The sequence below is a fragment of the Mastigoproctus giganteus genome, chromosome 2 (assembly GCF_048544385.1).
Source record: "Mastigoproctus giganteus isolate SK-2022 chromosome 2, ASM4854438v1, whole genome shotgun sequence".
Lineage (NCBI taxonomy): Eukaryota > Metazoa > Arthropoda > Arachnida > Uropygi > Thelyphonidae > Mastigoproctus > Mastigoproctus giganteus.
Window position 1 is genome coordinate 211,754,546 of NC_143576.1, and position 17,984 is coordinate 211,772,529.

The 17,984-nt window shown below is 36.1% G+C and overlaps 3 protein-coding genes across 3 annotated transcripts in view; 1 reads left to right on the forward strand and 2 right to left on the reverse strand.

Moving 5' to 3' along the window:
• Positions 1-1,971: 1,971 nt before the first annotated feature.
• LOC150090038 (high mobility group protein 20A-like) lies at positions 1,972-3,161 on the reverse strand. The gene has a single exon (XM_090368948.1). The coding sequence runs from the start codon at positions 2,999-3,001 to the stop codon at positions 2,039-2,041; it is 963 nt and encodes a 320-aa protein (XP_090225074.1). The 5' UTR covers positions 3,002-3,161; the 3' UTR covers positions 1,972-2,038.
• Positions 3,162-12,673: 9,512 nt separating this feature from the next.
• The window catches only part of ast (single-strand DNA endonuclease protein asteroid), a 97,107-nt gene continuing 91,796 nt past the window's right edge, over positions 12,674-17,984 (forward strand). The window contains exon 1 of the mRNA XM_090390156.1: positions 12,674-12,730. The gene's annotated coding sequence lies outside the window, so the exon portion shown is untranslated. The remainder of the gene's footprint in view (positions 12,731-17,984) is intronic.
• Positions 17,161-17,610, reverse strand: LOC150090040 (zinc finger MYM-type protein 5-like). The gene has a single exon (XM_090390155.1). It carries the CDS (start codon positions 17,608-17,610, stop codon positions 17,161-17,163), a length of 450 nt encoding a protein of 149 aa, XP_090246281.1.

The following is a 17,984-nucleotide window of genomic DNA, read 5'->3' on the forward strand; positions in this document are numbered from 1 at the left end:
ACTGACACACATGAATATCACATGCTCACAATGAAAATGGTTAGATTATGTCACATAAACTGTAGTAATATTATATATTTAATCAGAGAGAAAAGCTGCTATTCAAAGGTAATAGTGATGTCATACCCATATCTGGAACAAGTGGCATTACTAAGAATACTTACTATTCTTAGTAAGAGGCATATAGTTTTTGTTGGGGGAGGAATTTTCTCTCTTTTTTAATCATCTCTTATGGGAGAGAGGGCTGCAATCAGCAGCCTGTCCCCTAGTTTGGTAATCAGGTGACAGTGGTGCCTGCATTTCACTTGCAGGTGATTCCAATGCATGGGGCCAAAAAATATGGTTCATGATGATACTCTCGCTTAATGACTAGTTGCAAACCCCTCCAATCTATGTGGAAGGAAAAAAAGAACTTTTCCCTTATTTTCTTCACAAATTTGCACAATGTAACCTATTAATGTGTATAACTAGTTATATTTTCACATTTGATTACATATTATTATATATTATCAATCAAATATTATATAATTTTATTTGATAATATATTATTATATATTATCAAATAAAACTGTATAACTTTCTGTTTGGCTAATGGCATGCATGTCCATAAACAACCTCCAAAGCCTATTCCTAAAAGAGATTGCTGCAACAGCCAATATACCTTGCCAAAAATACATTCCCTTATATGATGATTACAAACATCATTATATTGATTGATTATATTGCATGAATGCTTAAATGTCAAATACCCTGCCACATACTCTACATGGCCAGGTGTATATTGACTAATTTGCATGCAATTAAATTCTTACTACAACTATGCTTCACTGTTGAAAAGTCATCTGTGCAGAAAACATGCTAATGTGTATATATATTACGATTTTTTTTTTTTTTCTTAAGTGCTTTACTACTTTGGCCATACTGCATTACTTCATACCATTTTATATATATCTGAATAGTTTGGCCATACTGAATTAGTTCATATGATTTTATATATATCAGAATATACAAGATCATATGATTATAAATACTTGCTGTCTTTGGTAAGAAATAATGATCATTGCAACACTTTTATGATGGTAAAAGTAAATATCGTTATCCTGAGTTATCAGCAATTGCTAAAACATCCAGAGCTATCAAAAGTGCGATGTAGTGGTATCATTGTGTAATATCATTTACCCTATATGTTCCATAAAAATTTTAAATGGAAATAAATAATATAAATATATATTTTTTTTCAACAAGCATTTGAAGGATTTCCAAACTTTTGTCTATATTCCTTAAATATCACAATCATATATAACAGAAAAACTTATTATGAAATTAGTTTTATGAGGTGTATACACTAACTACAGTTAACTATAAAACAATATACCATTCAATTCAATTAATTATACATGATTGAGCTTCCCAGAGGAACTAAATACTGTTGAAACTGCTTGTAATTGGTGTACTTAAGTGTTTATTTTTAAATCGATTTCTTTATTAATTTTTCATTTTAGCTTTCGTAACTGTTATTTTTGGTCTTTGTTTAACCAGATCTCACTAAATTTTAACATGTTCAACACACCATATTTTATGCTGAAGCTAAACTGGGATGATCACCTATATATTAGTGCCCACTCAAAGTTTATAACTGCAAACAGTTTATATACAACCGAATAATATTAATCACAAATAAAAATTGCTTTAAAAACTGAATACATTTATTATTAAATACATATTCACACCTGAAGCAAAGTAATTTCAATTCAAACCAGTTTTTCTGTTGTTCTTTTTTTAATCATTACAGTTTGGATTCTGTAACTTTCTTACTACAGTTTCTAAAAAAATTTATAAACATTTGTGCACCCAGCAGCATTAACATAAATGCTACAATTTATCAAAAGAAAAAAAAAATTACAATCATTTAACACATGACTGTGTCATATTATTTGAGATATGCTTAAATATCAATAAATAATTATGTACGTGTGGGTAGGTATGCATTCATGTTATCAACATGAGGATATAATAATAATAAAAAGTCAAACTGGTATTATCCTTGATAATTTAATCTGCTAACAATTTCTCTTACAGTTGAAATAAGTGCATCATTCTCCTGGGGGGAATCCAGAATTATACTATGTAGTCTTGCCATATATGCATCAATAGTGTCTGTTGTTGGTACATCATTGGTATTTGGTAATGGTACAGCTGCAAAACTAGCTGTAAGTGTAGCTCTCAAATTATCTAAATGTTGCTGAAGTGCCATATTATTATTGCGCTGCTGAACTGTTTCTACTTCAAGCTTTTCAATAGCAGCTCTCATGTTTTCAATGTGTTTTGTTAGAATTGCGTTCTGCTCTTCATATTCTGTATTGGATTTGCGCAATTGCCTAAGCTCTGCTTCCCGTGCTTTATTGTGATCAAGAAATTCCTCGGTGAATATTGGAATGTCGAATCCTGGTACATCATCCTCACGCATTCCTTCTTCGTTGATCATTTCCAAACCTCCACTGTTGAAGAATGATCCATCTGGATCGTCAATATCTTTTCGTTTCTTTTCTAGCTGTTTTTTAGTGAAAATTTTGTACGCTTCCGTTTGTTGGTACTGTTCCAGTTCTTTCATATAACGCTCTTTATCCTTTTCTGCTTCATCTAGATACCTCTGCTTTTCCTGAACTTGCAGTTTACTCCACTCAACAGCTAACAGCTTCGTCACTTCAGAAAACGTTGCACTGGGATGCTCAGCACGAACCTTTTCACGGTTTTCATTTAAAAACCTCACATATCCCGTCAGTGGCTGCTTCGGTGCATTCATGTCGCGAGGCCCCCGCTTTCTTTTCTTCCCTTTTGGCCAACCACCTCGACGCTTTTCACTAACATGAGTTTCACCATCTTGCACATGATTATTGTCAAGCTGTTGGATCTGCTGGCCCATATCTGGTGGCGGCATAGCAGTCATCACTAACTGAGAATTGTCTTCACCATTTCCAACTAGCTGACTTTCGTTTTGCATAATGTAACTTTTCACAGCACAAATCTGTAAAATAAATAATTATGTAATCCGTGTTCACTACGTTAAAGTCAAAAGTGCGTTCATTATTTGAGATTACATAACACGAAAACCAAGACACTAACAAATCAAAACAAAACTCAACCGCAAATTTCACTTCGTAACCAGCACAAACACCAGAAAGTTATACAACTGCACCCAGCGCCATCTAACGTAAAGAATCAACTGATCTAATTCAAAGATTTTAAAAACGATTTGTCAACACGGGAGCATACTTTATATTTTGATATACAGTATTGAAATAATGTGCATAATTACACTGGTCCTTGCAAATAGTGAAAGGATAACCACCAATGGCAGTTACCATCAGGGTATGAACTATTACAGACTTTATCAAATTTTGGCAGAGTTACTCAGTCTTGGATTCCATGTGGTGATAAATCTTATCTGGTATTCGCTGAGGAATGCTAATCTTAGAAAATGTTTAGACGGACATACGAGAAAACTTTACTCTCAGACTTAATTAACTAATTAATGTCCTTGCGAATTCAGTACAAAGATATCTTTTTGAAGAAGACCTATCATTATCATGTCATTCTCCAGATGTGGCATATATAAAAAGACAACTCCAAATGACAATTAATGGAACCACTGCATGGGCAAACTGCAATGGCTATCGTCTATCAAAAAAAAAAGTAGCATACATGTCTGTAAAAAACGAAATCCACATCCGCATTCTCAATTATATTTACAGGACCATATCATCCCATTCAGTAGTACCATGCGCTTCATTGGATTAAAACTAAACAAAAAACTTCACTTCGTAGCACATATAAAGCAAATCCGAACCAACTGCTTAAAAAAATGAGCATTCTTAGACCAATGTCTGCCAAAAAGTAGGCTGCTGATCGTGCTAGCCTTCTCAATCTCTGTCGAGCTTTTTAATTAGAACGCGTCTAGACTATGGGTCTCCAGTGTATGACTCTGCCAGGAAGAGTGCACTAGCATGGCTTGAACCTATCCAGCGCATGGCTCTCAGAATTGTGTTGGGAGCCGTGAGAACCACTCCATCTCAAAGCTTATACAAATGTATATAGAAGCTCGCAAACCACCATTACATCTCAGAAGGAAAATTTTATCAATAATCTGTCCATCCAAACCTTGGAGCCTGTCAATTCGTCCTATTTGGCCATACCTTTTCCAATCTCAATGAACTGCTCAATATAAAAATAAGCTGCATTTTAATCTATCAAGATGTTCTCCTCCCTAGCTCACCATGGGCTGCATTACGATTAAATGTGATAGTTATTTCGGTCAGTGGAATAATAATTCTCTAGCAAGCCAAAATATAACACAATTTCATTCTATCCACAATCAAAGTTATGAGACAACAAAAGACAAGAGATTTGGTGCAGCTGCAGTCTCACCTGCTTTCACGGTTTCTGCTCCTCTGCCAATAGAGTTGTAAAAATATCCTCATTTTTACTTCTATAGGCCTTTAAGGACAGTCACCCTATATTTTAGTCACGACTATATATAAAGAGTAGTAACTACGCCTTACCAAAAGCTATTTTATCCGAACAAACATGAACCCCTTGACGCCACACTAGGGAAGCGGCAATCGAAGCGGTGTCCTACTGTCATGAGTTCGGCTTATTCCCAGCAAGAAGCTATCTCTCAATCAAGCCGAACAAACGTCATAGGGTTAGATTTCATAAAGACGGTGGGAAAGAATGTGATTCTCGGAGGAGAAATTAGAGTATCGCTCAGTAAGGAACATACCTTTGAGGTGAAACCTGAACCTCCTAACTACGAAGTGATTGTTATCTGGAGATTGGTACGAATAGGAGATTTGAGATTTAGCGACTAATGCTGAAGAATCTAGATATGCCACCGCATGCAGATGCGAAGTCCCTCTTTCTACTCATAAGATTCTATTTTTAATTGGGTCAGATTTCCAGGACAATCGTTTTCTTTCCCCCACACAAAATTAATCTCTGATCAATACAAGGATTCAAACCTAGGGGGCGCGAGAGAGAGATATATATATTTGGGAGAGAGCAGAAAGTGTGTTGTTGTTTGGTTAGGGAGTAGTTCGTAGTTTGTTCGTCGTTCTGTTGGAGTTGTGACTGATTGTTGCGGAGCGGTGAAAGAGATCCAGTAGAAGGGTCGATGTTGATGTAGTGTTGTCAGAAAAGCAATATAACATGGAACACTGTATAGAGACTTCAAACTCTGGAGGAGTGCAGAAGTTCTCTGTTAAGTCTGCTTGTACTTTAATAGCAAATTAAACGGAACGACCCAACATTAAGACCTACCCCTCCCTCTACACTGTCGATGATTACTTACATTCCTCCTCTCAGATTTACATGCTAACACTTTGACTATTAGTGATACTAGTCACTATTCAATGGAATATTATCAATCATTGGCAAACATACAAGCCAACTTTACACAGTTACCTAAATATTCGGACAGCAAGATGCCTATCATTGTACAACCTCCAGTACATCGCGAATAAGGTACGGAGTCATACTCTTTAATACTGGAATGCAACCAGCCATTGCTTTGGTTCTTTTGTATCATCCATTTGTATCATAGATGTTTATGCCCATTAAACTGTTATGTTTGTTCACTTCTGCCTCCTAGTCATTCTCTTGCTACACACTATTCATAGCACAAATTCGTTTTATAATAGTTAAGAACTCTAGTTTAAGCGGCACTCTTGAATCTCATTATAAAGATAGATTTTTCAGTGAGAACACAATGCAAATCTTCGATGCTGCGAGCTTGCTCGTAGTGTCAATTCTGAGCGAGTCTTGAGGGCACAAGATTCTTGTCCTAAACTAAATCGCTAGCCGATCATACGAAACCCAGGTCTCCTGGAATGCTAATGTTAGTGATGAGTTTGTCCGGAAACCATTTAATACACTTTGAATGTCGAGTAATAGCATGAGTCGATTATCTAAATTATTCTCTGATGAAAGTTATCCGGAAAGCACACTATAACCGGAAAGCCTGCGGAACAGAGATCAGCAATCTCTCAGCAGAACTTTTTACCATCTACCCTTAGCTCGTAAGCACCTAGATTTTCAAAGCAGAACACAGCAAAATATTAATACCAATTCTTTAAGCTTTATCAACTCAATGCAGAATGAAGTAAACAATTACTGTCCCCTGCTGAAACATATCAGATCCAAACTGTTCCAGCTACAAGGCAAACAACATACACAGGTATTCTGCTAGATCCGAGCTCATTGTGGAATACACATTCTTGTGTTGGCATAGGTGAGCAGACGGTGTGCATAGGTGTTGGCAGTGAGCAGACGCATCTTCATTATAATCCTGGATTTAAAGGCAGGGAGAATTCAGAGAGGTTAGATAAGTGCTTTTAATTAATTTCTTTAATATATTGTAAAGTTTATTTTGATATAAGTTTTTTTTGCTATAGCAGTTTATAAATTTATAGCTTTTAAAAATTTAAATATAAATTTTTAGAAGCTACTTACTGTGATATTTGGTAATTTAACAATGGTTGTGACAATATCCACCTTGAACACTTTCACAGGGTATCATGACTCATTCAGAAATAATCGAGGGTGATTTCCTGGTGTATCACGATTTCATCGTTTACAGACCTGTGGCATGTATTCCAAGGTCGACCTAGTGGATAATCATAGATCTGCTGGCGATTCTTTTCTTTGCTTGCCTTCAAGAATAATGTAATTGGGAGCTCATCAGAGACTCAAGACTGGTAAGCTACGAAGTGAACACTCCCGATTCGGGCCACAAAGCAGAATAACCAAGTGCAAACTGGTCTAGTTCTATTAGGAGACTGCATTGTCAAGGAAAGGAGAAATTTTTTATGTAATAAAGATAGGTGGATTAGAACCAGGGTATATCTGCCGGGAGCAACAATTAATGATGTTACCAAGAGATTGTCGGATTTTAAGGGAGGTAAGGAGAATATTATTATTCATGTGGGGACTAATGATATTAAGCACAAACGATCTGACGATTTATTAGACAAATATAGGACCATGCTGAACAAATGCCTCGAATTAGGTCAGAATGTCTATATGTCTGAAAATCTTCCAAGGCATGATAGGAAGAATTAAATGTTGAAAGCCTTGTCAGTTAACTCAAGACTTAAAAGACTCTGCAAGGAAGTGAAGATTGGGTTGGAGGTTGAGAAGACGAAAGAAGATATTTGTTGACATTGGACTTGAACTTCTGTAGATTGTAATTTTCAGGAAATACGTATGAAGGAAGGTTGTTCCAGAAAACGGCAGTTGAATGAATAAATGAGAAAGTTGAAAAGTTGGTTCTGTGGGTTTGAAGTTGGACAGTAAATGGATGTTGGCTGGTGGCGGCACGTGTTCAGACTGTTTTGAAAGAGAGAGCGGGAATTATAAAAATCAATTCAGAAGAACAGTGCCCATGGAAGTATCTGTAGAAGAGGCATGCAGCAGAAACAGTACGTCTATGAGAAAGCGAGTGCAGAGACTCTGTTAGAGATGAATCATTAATTAACCTAACTGCCCTCTTCTGAATGGAATCAAGAAGCCTGAGAGAGGTTTTGGGGGCACTACCCCAGATGTGGGAACAATATTCCATGGCAGGGCGGATTTGCTATTTAAACAGAGTGAGCAGCTGTTTGGAAGAAAAGTAACGCCGAGAGCGAAAGAGAAAACCAAGTTTTTTAGATGCAGAGGAAGCAATATTTGTAATGTGCTTGTGCCAAGAGAGATTAGAAGTCAGGGTAACCCCCAAAAGAGATACATCATTTTGCCTAGAAATCGGAATGTCACTAAATATAAGCATAGGAGCAGAAGAATCCTTTTTGCGAGATATAAGACAAGACAGTTTTAGAACGGTTGAAATCAACAAAGTTGTCTTTGCTCCACTGGAGAATTACCTGAAGATCGGCATTTACGGAATTTGTAGCAGATTTTCTAGAAGTTGAAGCTGATTGAGCAGGACAAGGTTTCTCAAAATGGAAAGTGGAATGCAATGTGCTATCATCGGCAAAACTATGGATAGGATTTCCAGTCAATGGAAGAAGGTCATTAATATACAAGAGGAAAAGAGTGGGGGAAAGAACTGAACCTTGGGGGACACCTGCATTAGTGGAGAAGTTAGAAGACAGAGAACCATCTACCATCACCCTCAGTGAGTGATCAGAGAGAAAACTGGATAACCAATTACTAAAAACAGTTGGCAAACCATAAGATGGAAGCTTGTTAAGGGGTAGTGTTGTCTGACTAATTTGATTTGGTACTATGATGTAGTCACAAAGGAACTGAATGCAAAGAATAACTTTGATTTCATATGTTAGGATCTTAGAAAAGCCTTTGATACTAAATGGAAGACTGCTGCACAAATTGGAGCAGTGTGACATTGGAGGCAAATTGCTGCTTTGGATAAAGAAATGGTTGAGTGGGAGAAGAGAGAGAGAGTGGTAATCAATGGACACTGCTCTTCGTGGACTAATGTTATTAATGGAGACCCTCAGGGTTCAGTGTTGGGTCCATTGTTGTTTTCTGTATTTATAAATGATATTGATAATGATATATCAGGCTTAATGTCCAAGTTTGCAGGCGTTACGAAGGTTGGCAGGGTTACTAATGACAGTACACTGCTGCAACAGGATCTATAAAAGTTGAGCACATGGGCTTAGAGGTGGCAAATGAAGTTTAACATTGACAAATGTAAAGTACTACATATGGGAAGCAGTAATCCCAGAGTAACGTATCAACTCTGTGGTACCACACTGACAGTGGTAGAGAATGAAAAGGACCTGGGGGTAATTGTGCAGGCCGATATGAAATTTTCTGAGCAGTACAGACGGTCTGCAAGTTTAGCTCACGGTGTCTTGTCAACGATATACAGGAATTTTTCTAGCAGGGATAAGGAGGTGATTATCCCCTTATATAAGGCAATGGTCAGGCCACACCTTGAGTACTGTATACAGGTCTAGAGGCCTCATTTTAAGAAGGATGTAGAGCTGTTTGGAACGAGTACAGAGAAGTGCAACAAGATTAGTGAATGGAACAAAGGGTTGCTCTTACGAAGAAAGGCTTAAGTTTTGCAAATTACAGTGTCTGGAGACTAGGCACCTGGAAGGTGATCTGACTGAGATGTATAAAGGCTTGAATGGTTTGAGCATGCTCAATGCGGATGGGATTCTTTCTCTTGCTCAGAATAATCGCCTGTGAGGCCATAAATTCAAATTGAAGAAAGACGGTTATAGGATAGATGTGCGGAAGTTTGCCTCTAGCCAGCGGGTGGTTGATTACTGGAATAAACTTCCATCTGTCGTTGTAGAAGTTGGTAGCTTAAATAGATTCAAAGCAGAACTTGACAAAAATTTGGTAGGAGTGGATGGGTGAAATAAGGGGTTTTTTTGGCTGATGCTGTATAAGCTTGCTTTCTTGCATCATGTGCCTTTGCTAATGCTAACAGTTGTTTCACAAGAGAAGCAATATGGGTTGGTGCTCCATCCTGCATGAATGGCACAACATCCAAATCTTGCCTTTCCCCAGGTTAGAGATAACGCAGTTTCGTAACAGGTCAGTATAACACTGATCTGTGACAGTGACAGTTTCAAAACCAGAGCCACTGATTTCCTGAAAGAGAAATGGCCCTATAACAAAAGAAGAGGTGAATCCACACCACACCGTTACTTTTGACTGGTGCAATGGAGTAAGCTCGAGGGTTTTTCGTCGCCAAAATTCTGCAATTTTTGTGTTTACAGTGCCATTGAGAATGAAATGGGCTTCATTCGTTTACAAAACATTTGACAGCAAGTTGTCACGTTCTTCTATTCGCTGAAAGAACCATAACGCAAACGTTTCCCGCTTTGCAAAATCGGGACGCCTAAGTTCTTGAAGGTGTTGAATTTTGTACGGATATCTATGGAGGACTACTCTTAGTGCTCTCCACACACTTCCATATGAGACGCCAGTTCGATGTGAAACTTTACGAGAGCTTGCTTCTCGATGTGATGATGATGCCATTAGGGTATCCATGTCTACCGCAACTGCAGCCGCAGTTGTAGCACATGTTGATGGTCTTCCACTTCGTGGACGATCTTGCAACGAACCGTTTGTTTCAAATTTCTTAATTATCATCTTTGGTCCTGCAACAGCCATTGATCCTTTATCACGTCACATATCCTTCAGCTGACGGAAAGATCGCAAAGCTGCAGATTCAGCGTTAAGTTATTATTATTTTTATTAGCGATGTGGTGCAAGGAAGCCTGAGACTTATGCTGCACCAGCCAAAAAAAAAAAAGAAAATAAATCTCAACTTTACCCTGAGAAAGAGAGAGTGTGTGTGTGTCAAAACTAGAGGGAAATCACCAAGAAAGAGAAGAATGATGATGTCCAGCTTAGGACCCTAAGCAGGACTCATCTCAGCCCATCTCACCAGCTGTGATAACATTTCACCAACAGTGCTTTATTCGGTAATGATAACATGACCGCTTAGCTTTTTGTCTTTTTTCTTTCCCAAACATTCACTATGTTTAGCTGTTGTTCTTTCAGTGCCTTTATAGCAGACACTTGCGCGAATTCATTCATGGTACAGCGCCACCCGGTGGACATATTTGGAACTAATTTTTACATTCTTCGGAAAAAAAATCCCACGTAATTCTATGCATTTGTGCGCTAATCTCGTTACCATACGTCAAAAATTCACTGAAAAACCGATTCTTTAATTGTTTATTGACTTTTGGATCATCCTGTATATAACATCAAAACAATTTTTTTTGCATTCAATTATTTTGTGAGCACATCATAGTATCCAATCAAATTGGTTGGTCAGACAAGACTTCCTCTTAACAAACCCATGCTGTGCCTGAATTATTAATGCAATCTTGTCTAGCTGATCCTGCAATGCTTCCAGTGAGTCCATTATTTTCTCTGGAACAGAAGTCAAAATACCAAGTCTGTAATTACTCGTGTCACTCTTTGATATCCCCAGTGGTGGATTCGGGGTAAGGCGCCAGGACACGTCCCCCCCCCCCCTATTATTCTTCGGAAAATGTACACCAATCGTTTAAATTCCCTATAGCTACAAAAAAAGTTTTTTTTTCATAGGAATTTATCTATTTTTACATTGTGGCTCAGCTATTTTCAACTGACTACAGTTGGCAACACATGCTAATATGATCGACATTCTAGTGCACAAAATGGTGCAGCCCATTCAAAAATGGGGCTTCTCCTGTCATTTTTTTCTGGATCCGTTTGTGAATTTGGGATACATTTGTACATCTCCAGTCCGTGGGGACTTCCCCCGAGTCCAAGGATTCTTTTATAATTACGACTAAGGGTTTGCTTACTTCCTTTGCCGCCTCCTTTAATATAACTGAATAGATCCCATTCACGCCGGGTGCCTTTCTTATTTTAACTTCAACAAGTTCTCCTTCACTTTGCTCTCAATTATTACAAAATCATTAAGCACCGTGTTGCAGTTTGATATTACAGATTCCTTCCCTAACTATATTACAAAATCCAGATTCCTTCCCTAACTACGTTACAAAATCCTTTAACTGTCTCTTAGAGTTTTAAAACTTTTGGCATCTGTTGTCCAGAATATTACTGGTACCTGTTCCTTTCGTATTTGGCATTATTATGAAGAATAAAATAAAAATATAAGAAATAAGAGAGAGTACAATTTAACTGAACGGAAAAGAGTTCGCTGTTTTTATGAGTTTAACTACAGAGTAATAGATACTAGTATGTTATTACCCTGTGGGTCAGATGCTATTCACTCACTAGATTTACTTTTAATTTCAATTTTCTGCTGATTGAAATTAATGTTATCCACAATTTGAGTGGCCCTTCTGTTGTATTTTTCGGTGCTAATGTTGTAATACACAGTAAAAGGCAATTTTTCACAAGTTTTTTCTCACTAGGTTAGTGCCGGACGATTTTTCGGCCCCCGAAAAATGGTTCGACACTGCCCTAGCGCAAAAAAATTTTACTTAATACTAAGGATACTTTTACTTTTAAAATAATTTTAATATTTTTTATCCTTAAGGATAATTTTTATTATCATTGTTATTATTAATATTAACCATATGGTGCAAGGAAGACTGAGGCTTATGCTGCACCAGCCAAAAAAAATTTTTTTTTTCAATTACCCAGAGAGAGAGAGAGAGAGAGAGAGAGAGAAGTAGCAGGGAATCACCAAGAAAAAGAAGAATTATGATATCCAGCTCAGGACTCTGGGTGTGCCAAGCCCATATTTACTAAGGATATATTTTTTTTCCCTCATTGTTCTTCTGTTTTTGGCGCCCCTTTAAGAATTGAGCCCGGGAAAGCCCTGCTAACCCGTACCTCAATCGGGCACTGCACTAAGGTTAAGTTTTAATTTTCCTGAATCGGTTGGAACAGTTTTCTCGAATGTCTTATGTTATTTATGCTGAGTAGCAAGATGTATATGTATCTTAGTTCCACTATTTCAACTGCTCAACCAGTGTGTTTTTAGCAATTCATTGGCTTCCGAAGTTTTTAAACGAATAGCTGATATTAAACTATACGTATATATATTCAAAAACTCTAAAAATGGCCGATATTTATTACAGACTAATATTAATTGCGATATTTAATACATAAATTTCAATTTATGTATTTTATTAGCTGTCATGTCATTCGGTGGTTGTATTACCAAATGAGAAGTATTTGGCATCACAAGCAGTCGTAACAAAGTGTGAGTATATAAGATGTAAGTTTTTATCTTTTATTTGACCTGAATTTTGTTTTTCTTATGAATTCTAAACCTTTTTGTGTATACACAGAAAGGAAAGTTTCTAGTATTAATTGGCAAATGATGCAAGAAAGCACTGTCATATATAATGTAATTTCTCGTGTAGCCGATGTTTGCTTTGTATGATAAATATGGACGTATGAACTAGATACATACATAGCAAGTTATAGTGAAACTTACTAATTCAGCCCACACTTTTTTATGTATGTATTTTATTTATGGAAAATGGAGATTTGTGCTAAATGAGAATTTAATGGTACAGTTTCATTTCTTCGTGGCTACTGCAAATCCATCTGTGAATGGTCTCTTCGAACAGTATAATGTCATGTCACGAGGCAGAATTAGCACGGACGTGGTTCTAGGAATTTGAGAGAGTTGAGCACTTGTGGGATTGACAGGTTTAATTAAATGGAATCAAAGATGAAATTAATGATTTAAATGGAATAAGAGATGAAGTGTATTAGAATGTTGCAGAAGAGTGACAAAAAGGGTATTCAATTATAAAAGTATTAAATTAAATTAAATTATGGATGTAAAAATGGGGCTAGAAAAGAGGAAGACAATAATATTATTACATAAAAGTATATCACAAAAAATATTTGCACTCTGAGGTAGCCAAGACAAAAGGGGTGTATAGGAATGAAAAATTCCAGTTTAAAAACATGCTTCACTGCTAAAAACAGTTAATGATGGTGTGCATTGGCAAAATAATTAATTATAAACTCCTCTGATCCAGTGGTCATGTTGGAGTATAAACTAACTTCTTTTTAACAGTTTTATGAACTCAAGCCACTGTAATTTTTTTTTTTTTTTTTTTTATTATTTGAAAGTACAGAGAATTCAGAATCCAGTCAGACACTCAGGAAATTGATGAGCCATAGTATTTATAAAAACTAGCTGACAAGCCACAGTAGGTTTTGAATTCCATAGAAAATATGGAATAACCACAGTTGGCACATATTAACAATGAGAGAAAGCTGGTAAGAGATAAATACTTCATAATTAAAACTTATTGAGTTGGCATCAGAGAAACAGACTTGAGAGCTAAACTGTGGAAACAAATGGTGGAATAGCTTTGTAAGTTTGCCTGGTGATAGCTGTCATAGAACCAAGACACTAGGAAAGTTAAGCTTACAGGTTTTGGAAGCTTATTAAAAAGTGTCAGCAAATCTGAAGATAGGATTCATTAAAATTTGTACACACAAAGTATAATTTTGCAGAGGGCAAAAACAACCATTAACAGCTAGTGCTAGAAGTGCCCTCCTCATAATGCTGGATATGGTGATGAAACTGTGAGCACCTGATGAGACTAGATATCATATAGTGTGGGAAGAAGGAAATAGCAACAGCAATAATATGTAGGTGATACATGAAGTGAAAAGAGGAAAAAGTTATATTGCATGGAAATAGAAGCTGGATACTCTTAATAAATTTGCTAATTCTAAAAAATCTCGAAAAATATTTTCATGCTTCAAGAGAAAAATGAAGGATTCTCTGTTCTCTCTGTATCTCTTGAAAGATATAGAGAATATGAGATCCTGGAGTATAAACAAAAAATGTATTTAAGTTTGTTCCAACAAGCAACCCTATAATCGTCCTCCCCCAACTTTAATCCTCACTTTAAATTTAATTCTCTTTACATGTGTCGTCTCAGCAAGAGTAAAGATGCCATCAGCATTTAACTTACTCAGTCCATTTAAAGCTTGAACAACTCAATAAGCTCTGTCAGGTGCCAAAAGCACAATTTCTGCATCCCTTATATTTAGATGGTGCAATTTGTAGAGCTGAAATCTTTGGTAAGAGCTCCCTTTTGTTTCCCTCAGTAATACTGTTCTTCTCTGAACCTGTTCAAACAAGTCTATTAAGAGAAAAATGAAGGATTCTCTGTATCTCTTGAAAGATATAGAGAATATGAGATCCCAGAGTATAAACAAAAAATTTATTTAAGTTTGTTCCAACAAGCAACCCTATAATCGTCCTCCCTCAACTTCTTCCTAAAACGATGCTTCTACAGCTGTATGCAGTATTCATGATATGGCTTTATAATAGCTTCATTCAGTGGAATAATAACTTCCTTATTTATGCTGGAAAAATTCCTTTATATCATTTCAAAACCCCACGAGTGTCCTAGCAGCATATCTGTGCTGTTCAAATAATTTCATGTCTGACTGCAAAATTATCCTTAGTGCTTTTTCATTCTCTACTTTTATCTTGAGTGTGGTACCACACAGTTGATATATTATTCTGGGATTACTACTATCCATAGGCAGTACCTTGCATTTGTCAGTGTTAAACTTCATTTGCTGTCTCAGCCCATCTACCTAATTTTTCTAGATTTTGTTGTAGTAGCATCAGGGCCGGTTTTGGGCTGTTAGCTGCCTGTGTGCTGAGATATTTGGCCACCCCTATCAATACGGATCGCAAGTAGATTCATAATCTAACCCAACCCATGGGAGCCTACTAGTATGTTATTATGACAGTTCCATATAGTTGACAGGGGTAAAAAAATCCATAAAAATATTTTATATATTTATTTTAATTTTATTCAAATCAAAAATGTACAAGATATATAAAACAGAAGTAACAAAATGTACCCATAAAGTGAGAACTGCATTCTTCTTGCTTTCTTATTTGCCAATTCATCAATAACATCTGATAATTCTAAACTTTCACACAATTCCTTTTCTATAAAAGTCCTAGAGTCCTAGATCATTAAACCTTTCTTGAGTCATTGACCTTCTTATATATGTTTTTATAAGTTTGAGTTTCGAAAAACCCCTTTCACTTGATGCTACACTAACTGGTAATGTCAGAAAAATTCTCAAAGCTATAAACAGATTAGGAAATGATGACATCAAGTTATGTTTTGTAATATATGTTAAGTTTTTTTTAATGGGTCTGCAATTCAAAATTCTATATGTTATCAGCTCATTGAAGAGCTGAAGACCATCAATATCCTAAATACTTGTATTTCCTTTATTAATTTGAAGGGAAATATCTAAATCAAAACAAGATTTTTTAATTTCCTCTTCAGTCCAAATTCACAAAGAAAAATTCCCAAATTCACAAAGAAATTTAAATACATTATTACATTCATTTAGATTTTCAAACCTTTCCTGAATGGAATTTAAGGCTGTATCAACAATTGTTAGATAAAATTGTATTCTAAACAATTCTTTTGGATTTATGATTTGTTCATTGGGACTTTCATAATCAAAATGGCAAACTTTAGTTCTACTTCTTACAACTGGAAATTCTACCACTACATTTACTTCTGCAGCTAAAACTTTTGCATACCTAATATATTTATTAAATGCCTCATTAGATCTGGCTGCACTTAGAAATTTAACAGGCTCATTCAAAACATTAAAGATTCATTTATGTTGGATTGAGGGCACTTCAACATTTTACTAACAACATCAATTTTTGACAGAATATCATTCCATATAACGACTGAGCAAATGAACTTGAAAGACGCAACCTGATCTAACAAACATTGAGCTGTATGTTTTGTTTTCATGTCTCTGGAACTATCATCTATTATGTCATTTAAACTTTTCAAGACTTCATTTAATTGCAATCTGAGAGGTTGTACTGCTTTTATTCTACTCTCCCATCTTGTATCACTTACAGATTTCAGTGTTAATCTAGTGATATTACGATTTAGTATATCCCATCTGTAAGGGGATGCAGAAAAAAAAACATGTACACTTCTTGAACAATGTTAAAACAATTAACTGTTTCAAATGTTACTTTGGCAGCATCATTTACAACTAAATTCAATGAATGAGATGCACAAGGTACAAAAAAGGCTCTGGGATTTATATTCCTAATTTTTTTTTTCTGCAAACCACTATGCTTACCACACATATTTTGCCTGTTATCATACCCTTGTCCAAGCATATCTTGAATATTTAATTCATAATCTGTTAAGAGTTCACTTAAAAGATAATTACAGAAACCTTCCCCTGTAGTGTCTGATACTGGACATCCAGTATCCATGGATAATCATGGCCATGAAGTCCAACCGGAGAGTACAGCACCATCATAATATCCAAGCCCGAGGCGGGATTCGAACTCACGACCTTTGGGTTGTCGGGCAGGCACTTTACCCACACGGTTGGCTTTATTCCACTTGCTAAAACAGATATGATTTCATTTTGAAAAGCATGGCTTAAGTAATGAGGTATAAGACATTTAGCAGATTGAGATTGTGTTATGTTATTGACATGCTGTGAGATAATGGGGTCAAATTTTTCCAACATTTCTATAGTCTTTAAAAAATTTCCATTATTTGTTTCATAAAATTTATCATTTTTACCTCTGAAAGATAAACACTGCCCTGCTAAAAACTGGACAATTGCAATGATTCTTTCGATAATGACTTGTCATCGTCTTTTTTCAGATTCAAAGTACCGTTGTTGTTCTTTCTTGATTGTACAATTGTTGTCAAGGCGTGTTTTTAATTCATACCACTTTTTACAATTTTGCATATGTTCTACGCTCGTTTCATGCTGTGATAAATGAGTGACTAAATGTCGCCAATCTGAAAACCCCTCACTATCTGTTACTTTGTTTTGCTTTAAAGCAAACAACTTGCAACAAAAGCAAAACACACTATTTGATTTTGCAGAATAGATTAACCAAGTTCTTTGAACCTTTTCACCATTAGGTAAAAGTCTCATATATCGCGACGCAGAAAATGATCTTCCATTGTAATCTTTAGGAAATTTCATATTTTGAGTCATTACAGGTCCCTTCTGAATTATGAGTTCTAATAACTGATTATTAAAAATTGGTGGCCAGCTAAAAGGAACCCCTATATCATATTCGGCCATGAATTCAACACAATTATTATTTTCTAAATTATCCTCACCACAGCTTGATCAAGGCACTGATATTTCTTGGCACGATTTCAAACGAACTTCAAACTTGTCACTTTGATTTTTCACCTTCCATTTCGTCCTTACTGTCTGAAATGAATTCCGAAGCAATTGCGGTGATGCAGTCGGGTCACCCTTGTTCAACTTTACGAATTTCAGCGTGGATCCTCGTAATTTTTCCTTTCCCTTATCACTTTCATTCTTCTGCTTGCGATAAAAAGCACCAGACTGATGATTTAAACATTTTATGATTAAACTTAATCATCTTATGATTAAGTTTAATGTTACACTCAGCATTGCCTGTGCTTGCACTTCTAAAGTTTTCTGAT